The sequence below is a fragment of the Lampetra planeri genome, chromosome 14, assembly GCF_965212315.1.
Source record: "Lampetra planeri chromosome 14, kcLamPlan1.2.h2, whole genome shotgun sequence".
Classification (NCBI taxonomy): Eukaryota; Metazoa; Chordata; class Hyperoartia; order Petromyzontiformes; family Petromyzontidae; genus Lampetra; species Lampetra planeri.
The window spans coordinates 8,143,569-8,170,547 of record NC_136120.1 but is presented as its reverse complement, the minus strand read 5'-3'; the positions used below and the strand labels follow the sequence as shown (position 1 = coordinate 8,170,547).

At 47.4% G+C, this 26,979-nt stretch overlaps 2 protein-coding genes across 4 annotated transcripts in view; one reads left to right on the top strand and one right to left on the bottom strand.

Annotated features, from left to right (window-relative positions):
• Window positions 1-7,779, bottom strand: part of LOC144722339 (uncharacterized) — a 30,825-nt gene extending 23,046 nt beyond the window's left edge. For all 3 annotated transcript variants that reach the window (XM_078600520.1, XM_078600521.1, XM_078600522.1), the window contains exons 1-5: window positions 7,618-7,779; window positions 3,969-4,027; window positions 2,566-2,658; window positions 1,742-1,869; window positions 81-227 (exon numbers count right to left, since the gene is read on the bottom strand). In XM_078600520.1, coding sequence (XP_078456646.1) covers window positions 81-227; window positions 1,742-1,869; window positions 2,566-2,658; window positions 3,969-4,027; window positions 7,618-7,643 — 453 coding nt within the window. In that variant the 5' untranslated portion in view covers window positions 7,644-7,779. The remainder of the gene's footprint in view (window positions 1-80; window positions 228-1,741; window positions 1,870-2,565; window positions 2,659-3,968; window positions 4,028-7,617) is intronic.
• Window positions 7,780-17,939: 10,160 nt separating this feature from the next.
• Window positions 17,940-23,273, top strand: LOC144722338 (delayed-rectifier potassium channel regulatory subunit KCNS2-like). Its single transcript, XM_078600519.1, has one exon. It carries the CDS (start codon window positions 18,240-18,242, stop codon window positions 19,836-19,838), a length of 1,599 nt encoding a protein of 532 aa, XP_078456645.1. The 5' UTR covers window positions 17,940-18,239; the 3' UTR covers window positions 19,839-23,273.
• Window positions 23,274-26,979: the final 3,706 nt, after the last annotated feature.

Here is a 26,979-nt window from a genome sequence, read left to right as displayed (position 1 = left end):
AGTTGGTCAGAGTGGATATGCGTGGTTGGGTACTGCATGTACAGCGATTCTATACAGCAAACAATAAGGTGGGGCCACACCTCCCTGAAGTTTTCTGCGCACAGGATTTCACGCTGAGCCCAGACGTAGTTGGTCCTGCATCTGGTCGTGTACGGAATAATAGAGACGTTTTCAAGCTGATTCTTGGGATAAAAAATCCACACCATTTTCAGCACTTGGTCAGAGCCCTGCATGACATCGAGAAGGGGGGGGGGCACACACTGAAACGCTGCTCCGCAGGAGGGGGCATCTGCCAAATCACGTGCACCGATCAAAAACATTTTGGATTATTCGATGGTCGGCTACTCAAGCCGCAGGTTCACCGGCCGATTTGTCCATAGACAATGCACGCGATAGATAAGGAGCACACATTTGGCCAGGAAACCGTCGTTTTTTTGTTCATTGTAATGAGTCGCTTGTTAGATAATAAATAGTAGACGTGTTTTTTTATTCAATATTAACGGTCAACTTTTTTTAAAGTCATATTTGTAATGTACAGACCCTTTATCATCCCACTGCTGGATTAAAGACTCTCCACAATAGGGTTGCTAAGACGATAGACAATATCCAGGATATTTCACAGCGTCAGTTTCGCCAAATAGTTAAATGAACACATTGGCTTTATACTGGTGGTGCACGGAATAAAACACTTATTTTTCCCCTCAATAATTATTTTTTTTCTTCCGATTCACAACCCCGGTCAGAAAATATATAGTGGGTCGTGCATCAAAATCAGTTCTCGTGATCTTGAAGCAGTCAGAAGATGAATGTCGGTTCAAATTTAGATTTTAGACTTTTATGAGGACCGGTGTGTTATGCTGCAACGGTGTACTGCCAAGTCCGTTCACATCAATCACCATTCAACTTCAGTATTTTATTTCCAGACTGCCAATATAGAGGAACACTGCACCATTGCTCAGAATGATAGTCACAGGTACACCATTGCTAAATGTCAACAGTGTAGATTTAAGCGAATACCAACACACGATTAGCTTACATGGCAACGCTCCAATGTGGAAAACGTTTTAAATCGATATAAATGTCCGGCTATATGTATACATCCACTACACACTTGGGGCAAGTGCTTTTCGAAAACACCCAATAGAATGTGACCAGAACCATATCTCCAACTTCCTTATGCTAGTCTTATTTTACAACAAATTTCTGGGCAAATTCAACCCAGGAAGTTACAGGACAAGTAAAAACAAAGTGATGTCATGCTTGTTTAGAAGTTGAACCCCAGGTAGCTGGGCTTTTAGTACAACACATAACCACCAGATAAATGTATCGATAGTATCCAAAATTCTGAATAGAAATATGGAAATCTCAATGACAACACTACCTAGGAATGCTTATTAGATTCCCTACATGACTGATTGGTACAATGAGAAGAAAGCACACCATAAACAGAGCATGTAACCTTACAAAGACATCACGATACATGGTTGATGGGTAAAGTTTGTAATATTGCTTCAAGGTCAATATGTCATCATGGGCATTGGCGTCACTGCCTTTTAGATCTCCCACATCTGCTCTCCGTAGCTCACCATCTGGTACCAGATTTTCTTTAACCCCCTCCCCCCTCCCCCGGTGATCAGCTTGGGGCATCCATTCACCATCACCACCCTCTGGACCCTGGCACCACGTGTATGCATTTCCAGACAACGAATGGAGAGTGCGGGGGGGGGGGCGAACAGAGCACCTGCTGGTACACGTGGCAGCTCGTCAAGGTGGCCCGCAATATCAGCGTGCCAGTGTAGCTCGTGTGGAACGTGTAGCCGCACTGCGTGGCAAAACGCGGCGTCAGGAGGTGCAGGCCTTGTGACCGATCTGGCAGGGGGTGGGAAGGGGGGGGAACAACAATCGGTAGCATCATCATAACCGTATGGGACCAATGCTGACAGCAGTAGCAGCTTGGTTACATCAATGAACCAATGATCGCATGAGGTCAAAGCACGCCTGCAACCCAGCATTCTAAGTGGGGTTGGAGGACCAAGCAGATGTTATGTGCTTGAGAACCGAACCTGCTGGGCTGAGACAGCTTAACAAGGTAGCGAAAGCAAGTAGGATTATAAACTGCTCGTGGTTAAGAATTATTATTAAAACAACATTTTTACCATGTGAGGACCACCGAGTTACGTAGCTTGACCTGGTCACCAGCGATAGCTCAACAAAGTGGCTTATTACGTGGAAATGTACAGCTGCCAAATAATCTAAAACGCATGTCGATTCTTAAATGGAGGGAAAAACCGAGGGACCGGAGAAGTCACCCGGCCACAGGGAGAACGCCAAGTACAGGCAGAACGCCAAGTACAGGCAGAATCAGGGTCGGGATCGAACCCAAGCCCTCCTGCATACCAGTCGGGGGTGTCAACAGCGCCACTGCGACACCTCAACGCCAACACACAACCTGGCACACAGCTCAAGAACAATGCAAGGGGAGAGCGCTTTGTTTTGTTTCCTGGTGCCTCTTCCCCTCCGAAACACCATCGCCGTTGTTAAACTGCACCCCAACCCGAATATTACCTTCCACAGAGACATTCCAGGAACGGCCGTTGACGAAGGAGGCATTGACGAATGTTTCTATGAAGCTTCCATCACAGGCCGAATCAACGATTCCTGCGGGCACACGGCACCGCTCACACAATCACCAACAAAGCATCTTCGCGAGTGTTGCGCAGCGGGGCCTCAAGTGACACCAGATGCGCGTTCATTCCCACCGAGACTTCACCAGGGTAAGAAGTCATTGAGAAGGACAAGCATTGTTTTTCAAGGGCCGATCTTGGTCAACGATGTACGACAGGCGAGTGCCTTCCAGACAAACGTAAAGAGCTAAAGGAGGTCGAAATAAATTCAGTCCCACGTCAGCATAAAAAACCCCCACAAATTGCCAAAGCATGCAGTGCATGTCACTGTACAGGCATAGCGCCACAGCATGCGCGAAAATATATATATAAACAGGGGCAGCAAAACTCAGAGGTAGAAACCGATTGGAAACAATTGCACTCCAAACGGTATTTCAGTTAGTCAAAACAATCAAATATAGGATGGGAGGGCTTCAGAAATCAAAATATGTATTTATTCCAAGAGCATCCAATGTGCTCTAAAGCTATTTCAGATGTCCAACCTGGCACGGGACACCGTTTCAGGGTTTACATCATGGGTGAGTACGCAATCTCTGAATTTGGTAGAAACTAACATTATATAGTCGGCAGGTGTCATGATTAACCGCTTTTGATAAATTGTCCCTGTCCCCCATGCGCTCATAACATTGGCACGTGCTTAATCATGGCGAGGGTCACATTTCACGTGCAGAATGCTCTTGAATTTCCCGGTTTGAATTGGATAATAATAATCAACATCGGCGAGTTACTCCATGTCACGAAGTATTTGTCATAACTGTGCGGTTACGAGGAAAGTGGCCTACTACATGCGGTGGAAACCGCGCCATGCAAATGTCAGCATCTTCAAATGAGCATTAAGAGACGTTCATCTCCCGAACCCAAGGCCTGAAGTGGAACATCCCCGATGATTGGAATAATATTTATCCCCCCATGAGTGTGACGCTGTTTGACTTCCCACGCTGATATTTAAAACCAGACGAACTGCTTGAGTGTGCAGCTGGAAAAGATAACAAAGCAACGCAAACAGCACGAATTTAAACCACGAGTCGAGTTGTGTTAAGAAAAGTCTTCATCAAGGGTGGACTTAAATCGGCAGAGGCAGGACACCCGTTCAGAGGGACTCGTGGTGAGTTGTAGAGGTCAAGGAAAGCAGAGCAACCTCCAATAAAACCAAGGCTCACGGCGAGAGTTGAATCACGGCCACCATTTGCTGGAGTGACGGGAGAGAATTAGGCTAGATGAATTGAACTGCAAGCCAGGCGACAATATGCATCATTTTCTCTGATAAACAAGCTGTTACTTTACCAGAAGAATTCCCTTCAGCAAATGCGGACCGAGTTGCCAGCAGCAGCAGCGGCATCAGCCTGAAACGGAGAGAAGCTTCGGGTAGTGTCCAATACAGCAGGACATGCGGTTAACATATGGACGCATCGTACACATTAACTTAAACCACGCTTGAAATACTCAAATACACCACGTGAAATGCGTACTGCACACCTAGAGCACATTTTAGAGTTAATTTCAAGCGGTTGTATTACAACACGGACCGTTGAGACAAGGTGACGGAGTCTACACGGAGGCAGACTTCAGGTCAGGGGCCTGTCCAACCCTCTCTCCACTTGTAGAAAGCCGCCTACCCAGAGCACCCACGCTCGCACATCCACTCACTGCCTTTACAGGAAATCCTCTGCATACAAACATCCGACTAACGAACTTTCAGAGATCCGAACAAACCTGTCCGGATGTCCAGTTGCCTGTTCGGACCGAGTTCAATCACCGTGTTTAGTATCCACACCATACAACGTTTGGAATGGACGAGTAAAGTAGAACTTGCGAACAAACCTTTAGAACCTAACTCGTTCATAAGTTGAGGATTCACTGGATATACCTTTTCCCTGAACCTTCTGGAAGGTTTGTCAATCCTCTCTCCACCAATCATGGGGTGCCACGGTGGCGAGACTACCTCGCCTGGTATACATGAGGTCCTGTGTTCGATCCCGACATTGACGCCTGCTGTATATTTGGAGTTTGCCCGTCTCTCCCCGTAAATCACGTGGAGTTCTCCAGCTCCTCCGTATTTGGGCTGCAATAAATGTTGACATAAGCCACTCCCGTTGATGCCATCATTTGCGACAGCCAGCTCTGCTCGCTTCTGAAATAAAATAGCTACATAGCTCGGTGGGCCTTAACCTGGTAAAATAAAATAAAAAATAAAGTTTAATTTAAGGTTCCTTGCGCTGCATCTAATCGTCCCCACTTGTTTTCCTTTCCAGCCCGCACCCTCTCCGATCCCACGGCCAATCCCACGCTCTCACCCCCCCCCCCCCCCGGCTGTGCCCCCAGCCTTCGTCAATTGTTTGACGAACGCTGGGGGCACCCTTTTACAGTCAAGAATCTGAATATTTATTTATACTGGAGGAATCCGATGAGCTATTAAGCGATCCCCCCCCCCCCCCACAGATGTCCAGCAAGATATCAGAATTTTACAAAACCATGCAAAATCACAATAGAAGTGCATAGTATAGGGAAGGTCCGCAAGTAACTTTAAAATAGACACAAACACCTAAACTTGTTTATTTTACTAGGTAAAGCTCACCGAGCTATTAGCTTATTTTGCAGAAGCGACGTGGCCACAAATGATAGCTCAACGAAATGGCTTGTGGAAACTTAGAGCAAAATAATCTAAATAATATAAGACGCACGTTTCTAAATGGAGGCTACAACCGGAGGACCCGGAGGGAAAAAAATCCATGCGACCACAGGGAGAAAGATCATGCAAACTCCAAATATACAGGCATCAGGTTCGGGATTGAACCCCGACCTCCTGCATACCAGGCGAGGATGATAGCGACAATCACTGTTGTTTCCATTTAATAAAGTATAAAAGTTAAAATTGCATCGAGCACGAAGACATTAAAGATTAGGTTAATGTGCAGTCTATTTTTTCCGTTACGCATGGCTAATTTTAAAATTCATTTAGAATGAATTGATAAAAATCCGTATATTCAGAAAAAGCAATACTTGCATGTAGACCCAGGCTACAGTATTTATTGTACACTAGGAAGAGTCGGTTGATTGTCAAGCGTTGCGCAGTTTGTCATACAAACGCAGTCATACGTCTACACTTAAACCTCAACTATATTTGGCCACACAGATGGACTCGCTACATGGGTTATTTTAAAACGTATTAAGCAAGACACATTAACGTTTCTATTTAAAGTGCAATCTATGTGCATGATCAGTCTTCGAACATTTAGATTTTACCGAAATAAAGTAAACTAGTAACATTTACGTGTTATTTTCTGACACTAAAGTCTAAGCAACACCACTGTTCATTTAGCACTTTATGCTACAAAAAGTCCACAATAAAAGCGTTGGGCAGTTCTGTTGATCGATGTTTATGCCTCACGGAAAATTCACATTTTATGGAAGAGTATACAGGACGATTGCGTCTGGCTTCAAAACTGAGAAAATGGGCCGAGTTTAACACCGACCAGAATTTCAACTTACAACCAGATTGTGAATCTTTCCTCGAAATCACAGCACCAGAGCAAAATACAGCTCAATCTGGAACTTTAAGGGTCACCCTAAAATGGTGCCAATTGAGAGTAGCAAGCAAGATAGACGTCTTAAGTACGAGCCATGGTCAGGCTGTGATTAATCACAGCCGGTCGCAAAATCCCAGAAAGTTACGTAGCACACATGTAGAGCATTTGGCTAAAGAGTTGCCTTGCGTTCAATAAAAGTGTAATAGATAACGCATGTTCATATTGGTATCACCTACGTAGGATTCGATGCCTGCAATTATAGTTGTTATATGACATGTGTCATCAATTCTCTTATGCAAGATCACATCACACATCGATATATTGTTAAGCTATTGGCTGTAAACAAACTTGGGAGATTGGAATACAAATTGCAATCGCGCTATTACAGGTGATAGGCCACAGTGCAACTACGTAAAAGTGTTCGGTCAAACAATGCCTCACCTAGAGATGTTTCCTGGCTTTTGCAGCTCATTTTCAAGCAATCGATAAGCGATTCTAGCGATTCTACCAGGACAATAGCGAGAGACAATATAAATTTGTCGTCTTACACACACGTGGCGCTGGAGCTAAGACCATCTCGTGCCCCTCCCCACCTTCACAGACACCCACAACTGTGACCAGCGTGGTCAAGTATGGACAAATAACGCTCACGTTATATGCATTTGCCACTTTCTTCACACCGTACGTAGTGAAACTGTGCTAATCGGAGGTCAAAGTGCCCCACGACGTGTCCGTCGGGAGGCTCTCCTTCAGCAGTGGATTGGGCAAAGGGATTTTTTTTTCCGCTTCTAGTCGGATCAAAGACCAGGAAAACAGGTCGGCACCCGGCACGCCACCAGATGGAGTATTACCTCTCACCAGATGCCCGTGGCTAATCCTAGTCATGTCCACACCAGTCGACCAGTGAACCCGGAAAATATTCTGGTAATTGATGGAGCGATGATTTTACGCGATAGTAGATTTCGGAGTTCAACACATGCCGTATGGAACCATAAAAAAAACGCACACCACAAGCCATCGCTTTAAACGTCAGCTCAATATGTTGCGTAATAACACACAGCATTGCACAAGGGATTATGTTGGCAGTGGTAGACAAGCAGCATCTAAATGACATTGCACCACGGTCGTCACTCCCACCAATACTGCTTGAGACTCAAAGCCGAAACTATTACGAAAAAAGTTGCCGGCTTTTGAGAAAAAAAAAGTTATTTTCAAACGTTGCTTGGTAAGGTACATACGACTTATGGACCAACTAGAACGCACAGATTAACGTGGAGACGACTTGCATCGGTACGCATGTATTAGTTACCACGGCATTCAACAGACATATATCCCAAATGTCACGTTTCAGTTAATAACGCGTTTTTCAGCATTAGGATGCGCACGATTGTTTCGGACCGACTTACCAGAAGAACGCATTGGCATTAGACATCGTATTTCGCACGACAAATCCCCCCCTTAGTTGTTCACAAATCTGCGCATCCCTTAGCAAAGGAACAACACCTAAGGGGCTCGGCTAAAACACTGTGAGGTAACCGCCTCCACCCAACCAAGATAAAAGGTTGCCTTGGCCATGTGACTTTATTTACGCGGAATGGGGAACGGCTGTTCGCACTGCTGATAAACTGATTGTGCCGCTGATGGGACGATGATTAAATGCTCACGCCCCAGTCATTCATCAATACCAATACTCGGCAGAATCATCAAGCCCGCTGATGCATTAACTATGATCATACCACGCAGGTTGGCAGCATTAGGCTCATTTAGTGGCTTATCAGTTGATTTGAAGACGGCGATATATACACATATACACATCACTGTCTTCAGCAACTCGACCTGACCAGAGTGGTGAAGTATAATCTTGATTTGAAGCTTTCGTGACTGCAGGATTCCATACTCTTTGGTTCTTTCGGTAAAGTCACGTAGTTAGAAATAAAATAAGTGTTTATAGTTGTTCCATCATATCTGCCGAGTACGAGTATATTTTTCCGAGTTAAGTTCCCCCCCGCATCCCCAGCTTTTGGCATTGCTGCTGCATTGGCATTGTTGCTGCATTGGCACTCTGCACCGCCCATGCTTCTGCTGTTGTTGTTGGTGCACTTAGGCTAAGCCCATTCCCAAACCCTTATAAACAGTTTGCCTTTAGAGGCTGACTCCTTTGCCTGGTGACGACCGATTGTGTTGCGATCGAAACGTCGTGATTTGTTTTATTTCATTTCTAACTACGTGACTTTACCGAAAGAACCAAAGAGTATGGTGAAGTATAGTCAAACTAATCCCACGATCACGCAAAGCGTGGGGAGGCTCTCTTCCAGCAGTGGATTGACAACATGACTTTACATGTTCACGCTATGATTGTGAGAAAGTTTTGTTCAATCGATTAATGAATTATTTACAACGTGTGCAATTGCTCCAAAAAATACCGAGGTATATTTTTGTGCACGTATGCTGACGAAGTGTACACAAGTGTGCGCGTGAAAACGAGACGGCGAAAACGAGAAACGATACAAAATAGGCGATTAAAATTTGCCCGAAAAGTTAGAGACTGCATCGAGCAGCAATGTTGCTCGGACTCGCAACAATTAATCGAATCGTCGGGGCTGGTTCGTGTCCGCCCCAATGCAATAGAACCCGAAAGTCAACGGCATCATCACCCCCTAATCCGAACTCTCATCCAGAAGATGAATTCAACTGGCCAGCGCGTGTTCCCTTACTCAAGACGAGTGTTGCAAACTATTGTGGCTCTGAGCCACGAATGGCAATTCCACATTCGTGTGATGGGCCAATCTATCCACGACACATGACTTTTTACCGACCCTCATAAAATTATAATGCTTAACTATAACGATAATTGCTCCACGCTTGACCTCACGATTGCCGTGGTAAAACACCACCGTCATATATATATATTTCAAGCGTTCCATGCTGTTAATAGTTTATGAACTGATTCCAGCGCCGATCGAATTGCCATGGCGGGAGAAACTTTGGCTTAACCACGCTCGCAATTTACTGCCTGGTGAAACGACACCCCCGAAGTGAGCGTGGCGCTCAGTGGCAAATTAGCCAACACGTGTCCCGCTTGCATAATTCACCGCGCGCTTTTGTGCAGGTGAGTTATTGCCACCCGCCAGGTGGCGGCTCCTTCTCATTGCGCGCCCGTGGTTTTTGTTGTTGTTGTTGTTACAGCGCGTCAAGCTGCTGGTGGATCTTCCGCAGGTGTGCGTGCGTCCGATTTGCGTGCTTGATTTTGGGGAGCGGTGGCGCAGCTGTGAACGCGCCGTGTAGAGCACCGCGCTGCGATCCCGACCCACCCGAGTTAGATTCTCGCTCACGGCCAACACCCAATTGACGATTCTGGGCCTCGTCTCGGTCGACTTCAGCCTTACACGAGTACCTGGCGCGGTGTGTAAACATCAGCACTGGGGAGACACAGGCAGTCGGGCGTGGTGCTGGCTACCCACGCGCCTCGTGCGCCGTGCCGGACTTCAAAGTTGCTCGTTAACTGCACTTGACCAAACAGTCTGTTAAAGGCTTGCACGGGGGATATGTCATTGTTTAATTGAATTATTATTATTAGTATATTTGTCTAATGAATGTCTCCGTGAGTAGTGTGGGCACAATGAAGGGAGCTCGCTTCATTCGCAAGCGCTCCAGGGAAAGTCGCCAGCCCCGGGCATTTGCGAAGATGCGACGAGCTTCGCCCATTGTTATCGACGCGGGTTCACGAAGCAATGCGAGCAGTGGAGTGACAATGCATTTTTACGACCAAGTACATGACGGGCAGCATTGTGATTGTATACGCCGTGCTATTCTTTATGTTGTTTAACACTCGCAACCCGCGCGTCATTTGCACGTGACCCCCTCTCCCTCTCGCCCGCCCTCCCTCCCTCCCTTCAGCCAGCCAGCCAGCCAGCCAACCAGCCAGCCAGCAAAACTTTTATGATATGGTTTCATATTTCGCTCATTTAAATGCGCGTCGCGTCATTCGTCCCGACAGTGCCGGATTAAGCGAGTGAGGGCCTGTACAGTGTACACATATGTTATAAAGAGGCCCGAAATAAATAAAAACACGTAAATATTAAAACGCATACATTTTTTACTTGCATAGTAAAGTAATTGTATATATTTTTTCAATTTCTATACAGACAGATAATACGACAAATCGCTCACCTTAAACACCCAGTCGTTCATGAAAGTCGAAAGCGGTATAGTACTATAGTAATAGAGCAAGTGTAGAATCACTGAATCGGAATTGATAGCTTGAAAGCACTTTGCGCGGGGCCCTTGAAAGTGCGGGGCCCGTAGCATCTGTGGCTACCTTTGCTGCTAGGATAATCCGGCACTGCGTCCCGGGCATTTACATTCTCACAAAGCAGTAAACTAGGGACGTTGAACAACAACAACTTAAAGGGTGCTCAACATAGTATAACGAGTGGCTGCCTGGAATTGCATTGAAAGGCAGAGAGAGGAACACAATCGATTCCAGAATTTCGCAGATTACAGACATTGTTCTGACTTACAGACGTGGTGGGCACCACGGTGGCGAGATGTTAACTACCTCGCCTGGTATACAGGAGGTCGTGAGTTCGATCCCGATCCCGATCCCGACTCTGATGGCTGTATATTTGGAGAATGCATGCCTGTTGTCGCGTGGATTTTTTTCCGGGTCCTCCGGTTTTCCTCTCCACGTTTTAGAAACATGTGTTTAGAGTGTTTGGCTACTATAAATGTCCACATGATAAGCCACTTCGTTGAGCTATCATTTATGACCAGGTCGCTTCAGTGGGCCTTATCTGGTAGAATAAAAATAAAACATTGTTTAGTTTCAGTTCAATTCGGCCTTGTGCAGGAGATGTCGCTACACAAGCGATAACGGCCGGTGATCGAGAATAATGACGGAGACGTTGGCAGCCAAGTGAGGGAACGCGTCCACCGCGGAGACGAAGTGATGGAATCAAATCGCGTGCAGATCCCGGGCGAAAACTCACATCGCAGGACCGTGTAGGGTGGCGACGGCTGCGACGAGGCCTTTATTCAGCAGTGGAATGATCACGCTGCTGATGATTATGAAAGCATCTTTTGAAATATAGATGTGGCTTAAAGTGCGCTTTATTATTTGCCCAGGGCGGTGCATAATGAGCGTGAGAGCACTGTGGAGCTGCGTTGCTGAGGTCACGGCATCGACTCCTGGCCAGTGTCCCACGATTGCTCAAAACTGCAAACCTTCAGCGTTTCTATTTTGGCTGAGCCCACCTCTGACTCCGCGGAGGAATGAGTTGATTCATATTCAATACACTATCGAATGGTATTCGTTGCATAAGACGTCTCTTGACTTGGCTCCAAAATATTATCTGGAGTGTCATCTTCCTGGGCCATTCCCTGGCAACGGTAGGTGGTTGGCTTCTTTCCGATAGCTAATTGAGTTGTGAATGAACACTTATGACGTGACTCCGGTATCACACTTTGGCGTGGCGCTGTTATTAAATATGATGGAGAGTGCACGTGATTGCAGTCATCGCTTTATCCGGATTTCACATGGTTATGTAACTTCCAAGGATATTGACCGAGCGAAATATATTGAAGGGTTACCAGGGGAATTATATCTCGTCGCCGGAGAGTCAGGCGTTACAAGCACTCAAACACGTGACTGCAATGATGCTACTAACGGTGTCTAGAGGATGAGCTCATGTATTAGGGGCCGTCCATTTAGTACGTACGCATGGAGGGGGGAGGAAAGTTAACTCAAATGCGTACGCTTGTGTATGGGGGGGGTCTACTGACAATGTACATACGCATAGGAAACGGGGGGGGGGGGGGGTTGAAGCCTCGATAATAATTTGTCTACATTGGCCTTCAAATGAGCCACAGTTCAGTGTCTTCAGCTGTGAGACAACAAGTACTACCGGGAGAAGTGGGACTGTGGGAGAGGTGTCACTTCGTGTGCCACCGTGCCCTTGACTGCAGCTATCACGCAGCTCAGCAAAATAAGTGGCCAATGTACGCAACTTAATTCTTTAATGCAGCCGGCGGTGGACTATCTGTTTGCTTAAAGACGTTAATGTTATTAACCCTTGATCGTTTCTGCGTAGATTAAATATCGTCCGTTCTATAGGATTCGGGGGGGGGGGGTGCGTCAGGCGAACGTACGCAGGTGGGGGGGGGGGGGGTGTACAAAGTAACCGTGCGTACAGGGAGGGGTGGAGGGGTCAAGTTTTGACATATTTTTGCGTACCTACTCAACGGATGCCCCCTTACCGCGTTATCAGTGCCGTTATCAGATTGGCGTCACAAAGTGCCGGTTGATTGCTACTTGCGATTTAGTTATTGAGCATGTATAGATTATTGAAGAGAGATAAACGGGGGGGGGGGGGGGTGACGTCAGAATGCAGCATGGGTTAACGGTGGGGTCGAGACAGCAGCAGCCAATGTGAACCGATGACCATACGGAGCCTTCAGTCAGCATGGCGCTGCAAACTCCGAGGTTAAAACCTACAGTCGGTATACTCGTGTAATCTCGCAGGATGATGAATCCTACAGTCTCTATAGTGCTGTCACCTCTAGGTGAAATATTTCAGTGTAGCGCTGTAATCTCTTAGTTTAAATCCTATAGTCAGTATAGCGCTGTCATCTCCAACTTGACGTCCACATGACGAGTGGTAAGTTTTAAAGTTATGGTTTAGTTATGATTTGTACTTTGCTAAGATGAAGTATATCTTGACTTGTCGGCTGACTGGCCTTCGTGAAGAAGCTGCAAACGTCGACGTCTTCCAATACAAAATACCATGCTATGTTAATTTGCATGTCAATCATTAAGTGTTATCAAATGTGTAGGTGGCTTAAAGCTTTCGTGACTACAGGAATTCATATTTTTGGGGCCTTTCGGTAAAGTCACTGACATAGGTTTAACGAAAATATTTTAATACTCATGACGAACTGATGACGAACTGGTGACGATCGCTTGTGTTGCTTTCGAAACGTCGTGTTTTTGTATTTTTAAAACATCTTCTTTGAACCTATCTCCGTGACTTTACCGAAAGACCCAAAGAAAATGTGTACGTGTTAATTTATTAATTATAGAAAAGGCAGTTTAACAAAGTGAATACATTCGCAAAGAGATTACTTTGCCATATACAAGGATCGTGGTACGTTACTTTCACGTTACTTTTAAGAGATTGAGTGTTAAATTGATAATAGTATTTCCGCTCCGTATTGTCGCGCAATACCGATCATATATTTAGTTTATTGGCATATTGCCATTTCAGACGAATGTTCCCAATCTGCATCGTCTCTTCAAACGCATTCATTCTGGAACCACTTTACCACGGCCATCATTGCCACTGAATGCTGATGAGCCTGAAAGGTCAACACCGGAACAGAGTTTGCGTGATTAAACAAATGCTGCTGCTTAACAGAGTCTGGTGAAGAGGGGAGGCATAGACGCGGGTGCATAGAGGTGCAGTGCAACAATGGGTTTTGCTGCACTGCCGTCTACTGCACACAACGCAGCTACGCAGCCGTCATAGCTATGATAACCTGCATGACGTGTATGGTTGTCCATACATCCAATAAAAACAAAAAACACGTTAGAGACCCAAATATCGCACCTCCTGGATCTAACATTCAGAGAACACGCCGGGTGTAAAAATCAACCGCACCATGAATGGAACTTTAAAGACGAGCCACAGCAGTGCGATTGTTGGCCATGCAACCCAAGCCACTGTAGTCGTCCTGAAGCCCACTCACGCCGCGGCTAGCAGATCTCGACAATTGGTCGGCACGCAGCTCCTGGACGTATTGCCATATTCAATAACGAATAGAACCCATCAGCATGCACTACCCAGACTCGACACTGATCGCCACAAGGTGGCCCCCTTCAAATGCCGTTCTCCCACGAACGGGGGTTGATCGCATGCGGACAATCCGACTGCCAAGCGAAGGGTCCTGGGAGACGCCACGCGCTCACTTGGAGCGCGACCTCTCGGCTCGTAACGAGCAGCGCCCATCCTCCTTGGTGGCGCTGAGTCAGCGGTGGAAATTCCACGTTCCCACGGCGGGAGAGAGAGAGAATAACGATTCCACCTCCCCACGGTTGGGAACAAATGCAATGGTCTGCTGTACATATGCACTGCGTGCTTGTTTATTATTTAGAAGCCTTGATTATTTTATTGCGCAAATTATGCGTGTATTTGCACTTTTGTTTATACAACTGCCGGTATAGCCTGCTCCTTGGGAACAAATTACAATGGTGCATTCTGGATGACTTGTACAGAGAGAGAGAAAGCGGGAGCAGTCGATTTGCTATATTCGTCAGTTTATAATGTTGAGTGGTAAAACAGTCTGCATCCGGTCTAATTGTTGTTTACGCACGGCGGCGAATATTCCAATGTCGGTTATGCTCGTCGTAGAAGCGGCAATAAGCACGCAGCTGAATTACAACGCCACACAAAAAAGTATATTGCAGAGCGGTCACGGGGACTTTACTGCCGCCGCTTCCATCGCAAGCGCTTCGCCAGACGCCGGCCGGCGTCGTAAACCCGCCTCGGTGCTTCATTGTTAAACGCGGCCACGCGCTTTTCTCAGAGCGAGAGATGCGTTCCCTCTGAGTGAAGTGGACTTCATTCATAAATATCTGGCGTCGGCAGGGCGCACGTTACACACTGCACTGGCGGGCAGAGCCAGTCTGTGGTGCAGACCTTGCTCGCCGCACAGACGCAGACGCTCAACGTGTGGACACGCGTTCGCACGGACACACTGAGGCAAAGACAAATGCATGCATATACGGACACATGCATAGACACGCATAGGCACAGACACACACACACGGGCATCGACAGACAATGACACAGATACCTATGCACACACAGGTATAGACACACAAGCATGCAGACACAAAAGACTTGGACATGAACAGATACAAAGACAAAGATCCCCCGTATAACCTTAACATATTATTGGGGGGGGGGGGGAAGTGCTGTTAGCAAGTACCTATGAAGACCGGCACGGCACGCGAAACAGATACACCCACGTGCGTATTTACACTTGCACAGGCATAGATCTACAAATACATATGCATAGGATACACACCATACCTACATAGACACACAAGAAACGCACGTACACAGTCACATACGCGCACACACACACGCACGTAGTTACACACACGCGCACACACACACGCACGTAGTTACACACACGCGCACACACGCACGTAGTTACACACACACACGTAGTTACACACACGCGCACACACACGCACGCACGCCCCCAGCCGATGTCACGGGCAGCGCATCGTGAGCAGGAGGAGAGTCCAAGAAGCGGGGCTCGAGACGTCACGGGGCAGGAGGAGGCTGCTATACAGATGAGATGAGCCTGAGGGTAGTTACGACGATGATGATGATGGTGAATATTGCAAGAATGAAGTAAGTTCCGCACCGTGCCCTGGCTTCGATGACTCCGGCAAGCAACGAGGGATATACGACAAAGCTGCAGCATCCTTCCACGTGCATGACAGCCATCCTCACCCAATCGACCGCATGTGCACGAATCATCCCACGGCAAAAGCGTGCGAAAATAGCGAGCCGCGGGCAAGCACGCGTCGTTTAGTCGGCTCGGTCAGCTCCAGGCGGGCATTCCATTCGGGACACTTGGGCGAGTTTGCAAGGAGTGTTGCCGGCGAGGTGAGTATGTCGCCGCGCTGTCGTGCAACCCTTCTCTCGCCGTCCCTTTGCGAGTCGCTACAATCGCGTGGAGCTCGTTGAATGACTTTGTCGTAGTGTGACCTTGTTTGAAAGGGTGTGTGTGGGTGACACGCGGGGAGCGGTAGTGTAGCGGTTAGCGCGCCGCGCTACGAACCCGGCCACCCGAGTTAACGGCCAACACCAGCGATGATTATCTGAACCGGTTCTGGGCCTCCCCTAGGTCGACTCAGCCTCGGACGACTGTACTGTGCAGTGTGTGAACATCACCACTGGGGAGACAAAGGCGGCCGGGCGTGGTGTTGGCCACCCACCCCTTCGTGTTGAACACACATGTTAAACACTTCGCAGATTGAGTAGCGATGGCATCGACTTTGCTCTGCCGTGCATCGTTGCTGTGGTGCTCTGCCCACTAAGCCAGAAGAGGCGATTTGGAACGACGAACCTTGCCCATAGTATCGATTACTAAATTATCGAGTGCAATGTAATGCGAACGACTTTATTTTGTCTTGGTAATTGTCTTGTATTGTTGTTTCGCTGCGAAAATGTATGTACGAGTCCAATTTGAACTTCCATTGTACTGTATATCTGTATATATATGTTTTGATTAACTTTCTTAACTCTTCTCTACCTTACTCCGAATGCATTATGAGGTCTCGCTCATTACACACAGAGTGCTTGTCACAAATGAACAACACGACATTGCTGATCTCGTCAAAGATCATAAATCATCACGAGAACTTTGGTCATATTCGCAGGCAGCTTTTGGCTAACCATCGAACAAAGGCGGTCACCGCATCGCACGCTTTCAGATGCGCTTCTGCGACCGTCTGCAATGCTCTTCGTTCCAATGTCAGGAAGCCACTGGAGCTATGCACTTTTAAATCCAGATTGAAAGCTAATTTCTTTAGAACGGCTTATTTGCGTGGGTAGTTTGTTGTGCTTCCCCGGCACATTCGATGGGCACGGTTGGCTACGTTACGGTGCGAACTAAGTTCAACATACGTGCCCTTTCTTGTATTGTCTGTTGATTAAACTCGCTCACCCGTCCCGACTGGACATCTGTGAAAAATTGCTTCACGGCTCATCAAATTCATCCAGTGTAAATACATAAATATTCTGATTCTGACATGAAAGAGGAACGTACCGCCGACATTAGTTGACTTGGACATAATAAAGTGAAAGGGGGTGGGGGGGGCTTGGACTCCCTGTCCGTCCCGTCATAGTAATGTGGAATTCCCACCGTTCGTCTGGGGCCGTCCTTCCAACGGGGATGCGCACCGCACCATTGCTCGTTTGAGCTTTTGAGACCATTGTCAACTAGGAATGGACCTTGTATGATCATCCGCTTGGCAGACTCTGCAGTAGGAAAGCGAATAATACCAGCGGCGTTGTGTTCAGCATTGGCGTTGGGGAGAAAAACGACTTTTGTAAGCCAGCCGTGAAGAGGTGTTCACTGACTTCGTCGATTATAAAGTGTCGTAAAGTTTTAAGAAGCGCTTGTTGAAAGTGTTTTCAACGCCACAAAAGCTCACACTTGCTTCGGCTATTTTACCCTATGTGAGGGTTCTCATTCATCCTGCATATTCACATGGATATACCTGCTGTGCGTGTTCAGTGCACCCACGAAGGTGGAGGCCCAGGATACGCCGAACGGTATGTTGCTATGACTCTCCGATCATTTTCTCCTGGTCTGGACTTCCCAGCCAGATTATATTTGCGTGCCGTGTGCTGGCTGTCGCTGAGTATGTTATTATTTGTTCAAATCAGTTATAATATTGCATTGCCGGTTTGCATGTTCGCCAATATTTGAAGAGATTCGTGCCACGCTCACACTATCTCCGCGCCACGTCACGTATTCCGAGGTATCCTTTTACCTGTTGGTTTGCATTAACTAAACATGAACATGAAATCCAATCGGGACCGAGCATGCGTACGATGTTTTGTCCTGTAGGGTAAGGGTTACAATTTCTGTGCCGCTCTGTTACTCTCATAAAACATTGACGTCTCAGTTGTGTGAAACCTAACTTTGCCGAGAGAGAGAGAAGGAGAGACAGCACCGTCAAGGCACACTCGGACTCACGGTGGCGATTGCGTGCACGGAAATGCCAGGCGGCGTCCACGCAGCTAATGCTGTACCTTGTGCCATTCTCTTCGACAGCTGCTCTACGGCAATGCAAATCGGCGCAGATAGAACGCCACGGACGCATTATCCTCGACTAACGACTCTTGCACACCGATATTTCTTTGATTCGGCAGCTCGGGGCTGTGCTTGACCGGCACGACTTTTCCCGCGCCCCCTTCCACAGACGCGCAACGTTGGGGCCGCTGCGATGCCACCGGGACAAAGTTCCGCGAGCCCCCCTGAACTTGGGGAGCTGGGCGAGCTGGGCGACCAGGAGGAAGAGCTGCTCCACGGCACGGAGGACGACTCCCAGGAGGGTCTCGTCATCCACGTCAACGTCGGGGGGTTGAAGCGGACGCTGCGGCACGCGGTGCTGCTCCGCTTCCCACAGACGCGGCTCGCCCTCCTCGCGAACTGCCGCCGCCACTCGCGGGAGGCCGTCCTGGAGATGTGCGACGACTACGACGCGGCCCGCGACGAGTTCTACTTCGACCGCAGCCCGGGCTTGTTCCGCTACGTCCTCAACTTCTACCGCACGGGCAAGCTGCACGTGATGGCCGAGGTGTGCGCGCACTCCTTCAGCCAGGAGATCGCCTACTGGGGCATCCACGAGTTCTTCATCGACTCCTGCTGCAGCTACAGGTACCACGAGCGCATGGAGGACTACGCGGACAGGGACTCGGAAGAGAAGAGCGAGGAGAGCTCGGAGGCCTCCAGCTTCGAGGACATGTGCCTCCTACAGGCAGACGCCAAGCGATTCGAGCACCAGCGGTGCGGGCAGCATCGCAAGCGCCTGTGGCTTCTGCTGGAGAACCCCGGGTTCTCACTGTCCTCGAAGGTCTTCGCGGCCACCTCACTGGCCACGGTCGTCATCTCCATCATCACCATGTGCATAAACAGCACACCCGAGTTCCAGCTCTTCGACGCCAACGGCAAGGAGCTCGAAGACCCGACTCTCATGGCCGTTGAGTGTTTCTGCATCGCGTGGTTCACCTCCGAGTTCCTGGTGCGCTTCCTCGTCACGCCCAACATGAGGGGCTTCTCCCAGAACCCACTCAACATTATCGACTTCGTGTCCATCCTGCCCTTCTACATCACCCTGGTGGTGGACTCGGTGCTCGAGAGCGGCGGCGAGCTGCACAACCTCGGCCAGGTGGTGCAGGTGCTGAGGCTGGCGCGCATCTTCAGGATCCTCAAGCTGGCGCGCCACTCGACCGGCTTGCGTTCGCTGGGCACCACGCTCAAGCACAGCTACGAGGAGGTGGGCCTCCTGCTACTCTTCCTCTCCGTGGGCATCTCCATCTTCTCGGTGCTCACGTACGCCGTGGAGAAGGACGACGAAGGCTCGGAGCTGAGCGACATCCCCACGTGCTGGTGGTGGGCCACCATCAGCATGACTACGGTGGGCTACGGCGACACGGTGCCCGTCACCGTGCCAGGCAAGCTCATGGCCACCGCGTGCATCATGTGCGGCATCATCGTGGTGGCGCTGCCCATCACCATCATCTTCAACAAGTTCACCAAGTACTACCGCATCCAGAAAGCCATGGAGATGGGCGTCAGCACCTGCGACGGCTCGGAGGACGACGGCGACGTGGACGCCGAGGAGCTGCACTCGCGCAACCTGCGCGACTTCTACGCCGCGAAGGTCCACTCGCTCGTGCGACTGCTCCCCGCGAACACTCCCGTGGGCGGCTGCAACGGCAGCGTCGCCAAGGACGACTGCGCAGCCGCCACCGCCGCCACGTCGGCGTCGTTGCCGTCGAGGCAGCAGCACGGGGCCGTCAAGCGGCCGACGGCCCCGTGATGCTGCTCGCTCTCAGATTGGAGGCTGCTGCTGCTTGCTGCTGAACCCGTGCCCCCCCCCACCCTCCATCACGTGGCCAAGATCGCTGCCCCACCCCGGTTGTGAAAAAGAGCTTCATGACGCATCGGATTTCTCCAGTCTAAATCAAGATTCTGGTTCCCGATTCTGAATCTGGACGATGAAGAGGGCGCGGTGGTGGCCTAGCGGCTAGCGCGCCGGGCAACAAACCCGGCGGCCTATGTTCGATTCCTGGCCACGACCAACATTAGTGGTCAATATCTGAACCAGTTCTAGGCCGACTCAACCTTAAATGAGTACCTGGGGCAGTGTGTAAACATCAGCATGGTGAGACAAAGGCGGCCGGGCATGGTGCTGGCATTCATAGGTGCTCGCTCGCAGCACTTATTCCCACGGCCTATGTCGCCTACATGGGGTATCTTTGTATTTGCGAGGCTGGAATGTGCTTTCTGCATGATCGGCTGCGCGTGGTCCGGCCGACTGCATTTGGCAACGCAAGCGAAGCTCGCACAGCTAGACGCGGACTCGCCGCACGCACGGGCATGAGCATCGATTCGCGACGCGTGCATCTGGATGGATATGCATTCAAGTAACAGGAGGGTCCGGCAGTGACCGCATTAGCCTCTTGAATATTTGATACGAAGGTTATGACTGAGGGGGTGGAAGCGGGGGAGGTCATTGTGCAATAAATAAAAAGTGGGAGAGGGAGAGAAGTGTGGATTTGAGAGCAAGATTGAACCGTCAAGTTTTAGGAGAGCAGACAAGGACCATTCCTCCAGCCTAACCTTGTCATGTATAGAGACGGCCTTTGGCAATACACTTCTGATAATGCCGCACTCCAGTACTGTACCACTAAGTTAATCAGCATGTCTTAAACACTTCCCTTTACTTGCTGTTTATATCCGGTTTAAGGGCGCGCCTATGTTAATAAGAGACGCTTTCTGAAAATAAAATGCAAACCTCGCATTCACTATTTTCTCTTCCAATACTTGGTGCAATTTAGACATTGATGTCAAAGTTACTGTTTAAAAAAAGAATACGTTTGTTCGTTGATTACAGGAGGGGTTAGAAGCGCTGGGACAATTGCATATAGTATTTGGCATTTTGATCGTAACACAATCTGGCAAATTTGATTATACCTTCTTCAGATTAACATATTAAATTGATTCAAGCCTTAGCTTTACCATTCTTATAGAGTATTATGGTTTTCGACTTTGCATGCACGATTTAAATGATTTGGTCGATGCTGTCCTTGTGTAGACCAAAGCTGCCGATGCAATTATCCCCCTGGACATGTTTAATACATTTGTAAATGTAAAAAAAAGTAATTGTAAAACACAATCAACCGGGCCCATGATTAGTAACACTCAAAGAGAGTAATAACACTTGGATTACCGGCTCTTGCCCTTGGCAACGTGATCGCAACGATGCGCCAATACTGACTTCTGCAGCGTGGTGCAAAGCTCCGAAATGCCAGAAAGGGGGATTCTGCGTCCTTGTTTTGTGTTGACGAACGCCGTTACAATTGCAAGAGCTCGCAGATCCAATGGGCGGAGATGTCCCGATCTTCTGTGCAGTGGAGTCATGTTCCAGGACGGTATTTCGCTCTCCTGGGTCTCTTATTAATTTCATGTCAAGGTTGATTTTAAAATATCAATAAGGAGACATTGTTTTAAGTGCAAGTGCCATGAATTGGGTCTAATGTTTCCACTCGGCAAGACAATGCTTTCTGGCTGTTGCGTTATGGCCGTGGCGTAATGTAGTACGGTTCGTGATTCGGTGTTGAATTGCAGGCGGAATGACCGCACACTGCGATGATGCATACGCCATGGGTGATTGCGCGCATTGCGCTTCTTGCCGCGCATGTGGTACATGCGAGTGAAAGAACACGATGGCCAATTTCAACACATGCTTTGATGATTTAATATTTGTGCCTTTGCTTATAAATTAATTATTGTTTGAGTGTCGTTGCAAAACAGATTTAGTGTCGTGTAATGGTGTTTTATATGGATTGTTAAAGTGCTCTTTACACATTCATAGCTTTTAGATTTTATTTTTATTATCAACTCTGGTACAAGACATTTTATTTCTGCATTACGAGTAGACCACCAGGGAACCTATGCCTGGTGCTATGTTGTACATTACACTCAGGTGAGTACATATGCCGGTAAAGTGGCCTTTTGTTTGCTAGTGTCATAACCCAGAATCCCACATTAGTAAAATATCCACAACTGAGCTCCCAGTGGTGTCACCGAGTCCGTCAACACCTGAGGTTAAGTAGCTGCTACACAGTCTCACGAGAGCCACCACCCACAACACCACCGACTCATTAATGCCAGCGGATGCAATTTTTATTTTTTGAAGAATCCAAATGGCGCGGCATCGCCAAAGTCCACAAAACAGCAAGACATATACATTATAGGGAAAAAAAATAAGATATATTTTGTTTCACGAAGACATGTTTTGACCTTCTGGGTCTCATCATCAGCATCATGTATTTATTTCAAGTCAAACTACTAAACTATGTTTTACCAGGTAAGGCCCACTGAGCTGCATAGCTCTTTTTCAGAAGCGACCTGGCCACAAATGATAGCTCAAGGAAGTGGCTTGTGTGGAAATTTATAGCAGCCAAATACTCTAAACCCTGGTCACAAGGCCTCTCGTCTGGATAAATTAAACACAGTGATTTAAACTAAAAAGCAATGGAGTGTCGACCCTTTAACGTATATATTTTGTCATCAAATGGAGTTAAATTAGAAGTAAGAAATAAAATAACTGCCTCTCACAGGACGAGGTGCTTTGCAGCTAGTCGATTACGTTGTAAAAACACTGCCAATACGCTGGAACAACGCTGGTGATTTACTGCTGCTGCTACTACGAGCCCTCTGTTAAGGACACACGAGATTCTGACCTGGCCAGACGTTGCTCACCCTACATCCAATTTAATCTCGAGTTGCGCAAACTCGACAGGAAAACGCTGCCAAAACTACGCACGGAAAATACCCGACCGCCATGGTCAGTGACTAAACAATGCCTTGCAATGTAGTGAATTCTAAATGCGCCCTTGTACTTTTTACGGCTCCGAGCCAGCGGTTGAAGTTCCACATTCCCACGGTAAGGGCCCACTCTTTTCACATCACGACCACGTTTGACGTGCAATAGAGTGGTACTAATATCCTCCACGCTTATTGCATCGCGATGATGGGTCGACCTTCGAAATGAAATATGTACAAAATAATGTTTTGGACGATTGCCACTCATGGAGACATGGAAGGCAAAAACATTTTTGATGTATAAGTTATAGGCCAAATTTTTGCATTTCGCTGCCTTGAAACGGACTGGAATTTGGAAACGGGTCAGTACTTGCCTTCTATATAAGTGTATGCTGAATAAAAACAAACTTCTACCAAATACTAATCACAGAGTCAACATATCTTCATACTCAATGAATGGGCAGTTCTCATCTCTGTGAGGCATGAGCCAAAGCCAGTGGTGGAAATTCAACATTCCTACGTCGGAATCAGATTCTTCATAGCACCACCATTTTTGATAATAACCACGATTTATGATGATAACAGCGAATGTATGCACTAAAAATCATGTTTACATGCTCTACACTGCCATTTGTAAATCCGCAATCAAACGGGTCGTGGGATTATATTATATGATACTTCATCAAGCCAGTCAGTCTGGGTTTGTAAAGGTGGGGAACATATATGTGTGAGTGGAGAAGCAAAGTACGGGTACATTGTGGCGAGATGTCAAATACCTCACCTGGTATGCAGTATTTTGTGGGTTTCTACCCCGACCCTGATGCCTGTATATTTGGAATTTGCATGTTCTCCCTGGAGTCGCGTGGATTTTTCTCCGGCTCCTCTGGTTTTCTGTTCCACATTTAGAAACATGTGTTCATAGCATTTGGCTACAATATATTTCCACACGATAAGCCACTTGGCTGATCTATAATTTGTGGCCAGGTCATTTCTGAAAAAGAGCTACATAGCTCAGTGGGCCTTACCTGGTAAAATAAAAATATTAAAATAGTTTTCAGTACAAATTGTTTTTTTCTGAACTGTCCTATGCTGCCACCACATAGTCCTGAGGTCTATAATGACCCAATCGTGTATGGTGGTCTCCCATCCAAGTACGATCACCATCAAAATACAGGATGCTTCAAATTTTTTTAACACTTCTGAGAATTTGCAACAATACCACAAGAAATGGCCCCCTGGGCTCTGGAGACCACCTGGAGAAGATTACAGGTATGTGGTGACAATGATGGCGAACAAGTGGAGACTCTTTGACTTTTTGAAGCTATTAACATACATGCGTCATAATGTTACAATGTATTATCCGTTTTTCAATAATAAACGATAGTCCCATATAAGTGTTAACATTTTTTCTAAGCACCCTGTATTATCAAACCCTGCTTAGCTTCTGAGACCTGGCCAGATATTTTTTCGGGCATTCCATGTGATTTGGTCAGTGGCTTAAAAAACAATACCAAACGTAAATTTTGCAATGCTCGAAGTGTTAAACTAATCGGCAGGGTGGCACGGAGGAAAAGTGTTGGACTCTTACTAGGAAGGGTGCGAATTCAAATTCCTGGTGGGGGTCAACGTATATCATAGCCAACCCAGGATTGTTAAAATAAGGACCACTCTATGGGAAACTCAACAGTGGCTGTCCTATGGAGAGACTGGTCCTGGCAAAGTGGAATTTCCACCATTGACTCAGCAGCAGCAGAGATGAGCACATTCCCATTGGCGAGAGCAGTTTTTAGGTTTTTTTATGGACTACAAAGTCAATAAGAACATCCAATTAACTCGAAAGACGCACAAATTGTACGAATGCAAGCCGTGCTTTCGCATTGGACATGGATTACATTAAGTCGGTAATTACGTTACAGAAGTAATTAGTGCATTGCAGAGCCTCTTGTGCTTATATTGGCCACTGCCAGTGCGGGAGTCGGGAGGGGAGAATAATTATTGATAACACTATGTAACACAAATTTTGTTCCTGGGTAGTAAGTGTTATTTCGTAATTGCTTATGCCTAAAAAGTATAGAAAATGGCTACTATTCCCCACAAACTTTGTTTTTGTGACCAGGACAGTGATATTTTGAAATTTACCTATTTTCAATGAGAAAACTGGCGAATGTGTGTGTTTTACTTCACATAAAGTCAGAAAAAAAACATATGAATCAAAATTAACACATGTTTATACTAAAGTAATACAACAATTACGACAAAAGATTAATGAGTAGTTTTTCAAGATTTACGATTATACTGTAAATCACTTTCACGAATCAGCCCCCAAATGTAGTCTCCCATCATGTTCTCGTTATACTGTCCTTGGGAACGGCATTCAAAGCCCGGTATATTCTGGTGGAAGCGCTTGCCTTGCTCCTCCGAGTACGCTCCCATGTTCTTCTTGAATGTATCAAGATGAGCATCAACAATATGGACTTTGAAAGACATCCTACAGCCCATTGTGCCGTAGTTCTTCACCAGAGTCTCAACCATCGCCACATAGTTTTCGACCTTGCGATTGCCCAGGAAGCCACGAACCACTGCGACAAAGCTGTTTTAAGCCGCTTTCGCCTTACTAGTGAGCTTCTTGGGAATTCATTGCACTTCAAGATCTTTTTTATCTGTGGTCCGATGAAGACACCGGCTTTGACCTTTGCCTCAGACAGCTTAGGGAAGAAGTCTTGAAGGTACTTGAAGGCTGCCGACTCCTTATCTACAGCTCTGACAAATTGTTTCATGAGGCCCAATTTGATGTGCAGTGGTGGCATCAGCACCTTCCGGGGGTCCACCAGTGGCTCCCACTTGACGTTGTTGCTCCCCAAATAGAACTCGGTCCGCTGTGGCCAGTCCCGCCTGTGGTAGTGCGCCTTGGTGTCTAAATCTTTTGTAGTAATTTTTGTATTAATTTAGTATATATACATGTTAATTTAGATTCATATGTTTTTTTTCTGACTTTACGTGAACGAAAAGACAAATTCGCCCGTTTTCTCATTGAAAATAGGTAAAGTTCTAAATATCAATGTCCTGGTCACAAACGCAACGTTTGTGGGGAATAATAGCCATCTTCTGCACCTTTGAGGCATCAGCAATTAGGAAAAAACACTTACTACCCAGGAACAAAAAATAAATAAAAATTTGTTACACAGTGTAATGTACTCGTGCTTGGATGGATGGGGCTCGGGGTGAGTTTGGACTGCCTTGTGTGGAGGCAGCGAGAGGCTCCTGCAGTCGTGTTCACAGTCGTGTTCACGTGGAGTGGAAGGCCGTTGAGTGCAGCCGGTTCAGCTGCATTCCACTCCGCATGCTCCCCATACGGCCAATGGAGGGTAGTTCGCCGACTTAGATTCGTTCTGTTTCCCTGCGCCATGTGGGTTGTTGTTGTTGTTCTTGGCGATTCAGTTGGTTGTCAACATTGGAGGGTGCAATAAAATGACAAAAAAGTCGGTAGAAGGTCGTCCTCGTTTTAACACGGTCGTAGATGCCTACCTAAAAAGTGGCGCGTGAAGCGTAAAACGCGAGAAGTTAATAGTTTCCTCAACAATAAGGAACGATACACTTTGGCGAGATACGATGTACACACCACACACAGTAAGATGGCGGGAGAAATAACTGAGGGCACGTCGACGCGTTACTGTATCATTCAGCCCAAGAAAATAGGTCATCGACCACGCTGTGTTATAACGGTGCACATCATAGCGGTGCGCCATTTTGCATTATAACGGTGTGCCGTTCCACATTATAATGGTGCGCATTCCGCGTTATAACGGAGCGTGGTCCGCGATGTGTGAATGGTGGCTCCGAATAGACGCACCGCGTTATAGCGAATGGGCGTTGTGCGAGCGCTATACATTTCGCGACGAATGCATTCACCACTGGTGGCAACACGGGTCAGGTGAAGGCAATACAAGCCACATCGATTCTTCTCTGTGTAGTAGAGTCCAGCACACGTGAGAAGGGGTTTTCTGGAGGTCGGCTTTGTTCACACTTCTTCACAGCTTACACCATCAGCAGGCTACCTACCCATAGGGAGCTCTTCAACAGACTGCGAGCTCTCCTCTCAAGCGATTTATATTCTCTAACGCCCCCTCCTT

Coding starts and splice junctions, on each gene's coding strand:
- LOC144722338 (XM_078600519.1), top strand. CDS start 18,240: ATGCCACCGGGACAAAGTTCCGCGAGCCCCCCTGAACTTGGGGAGCTG.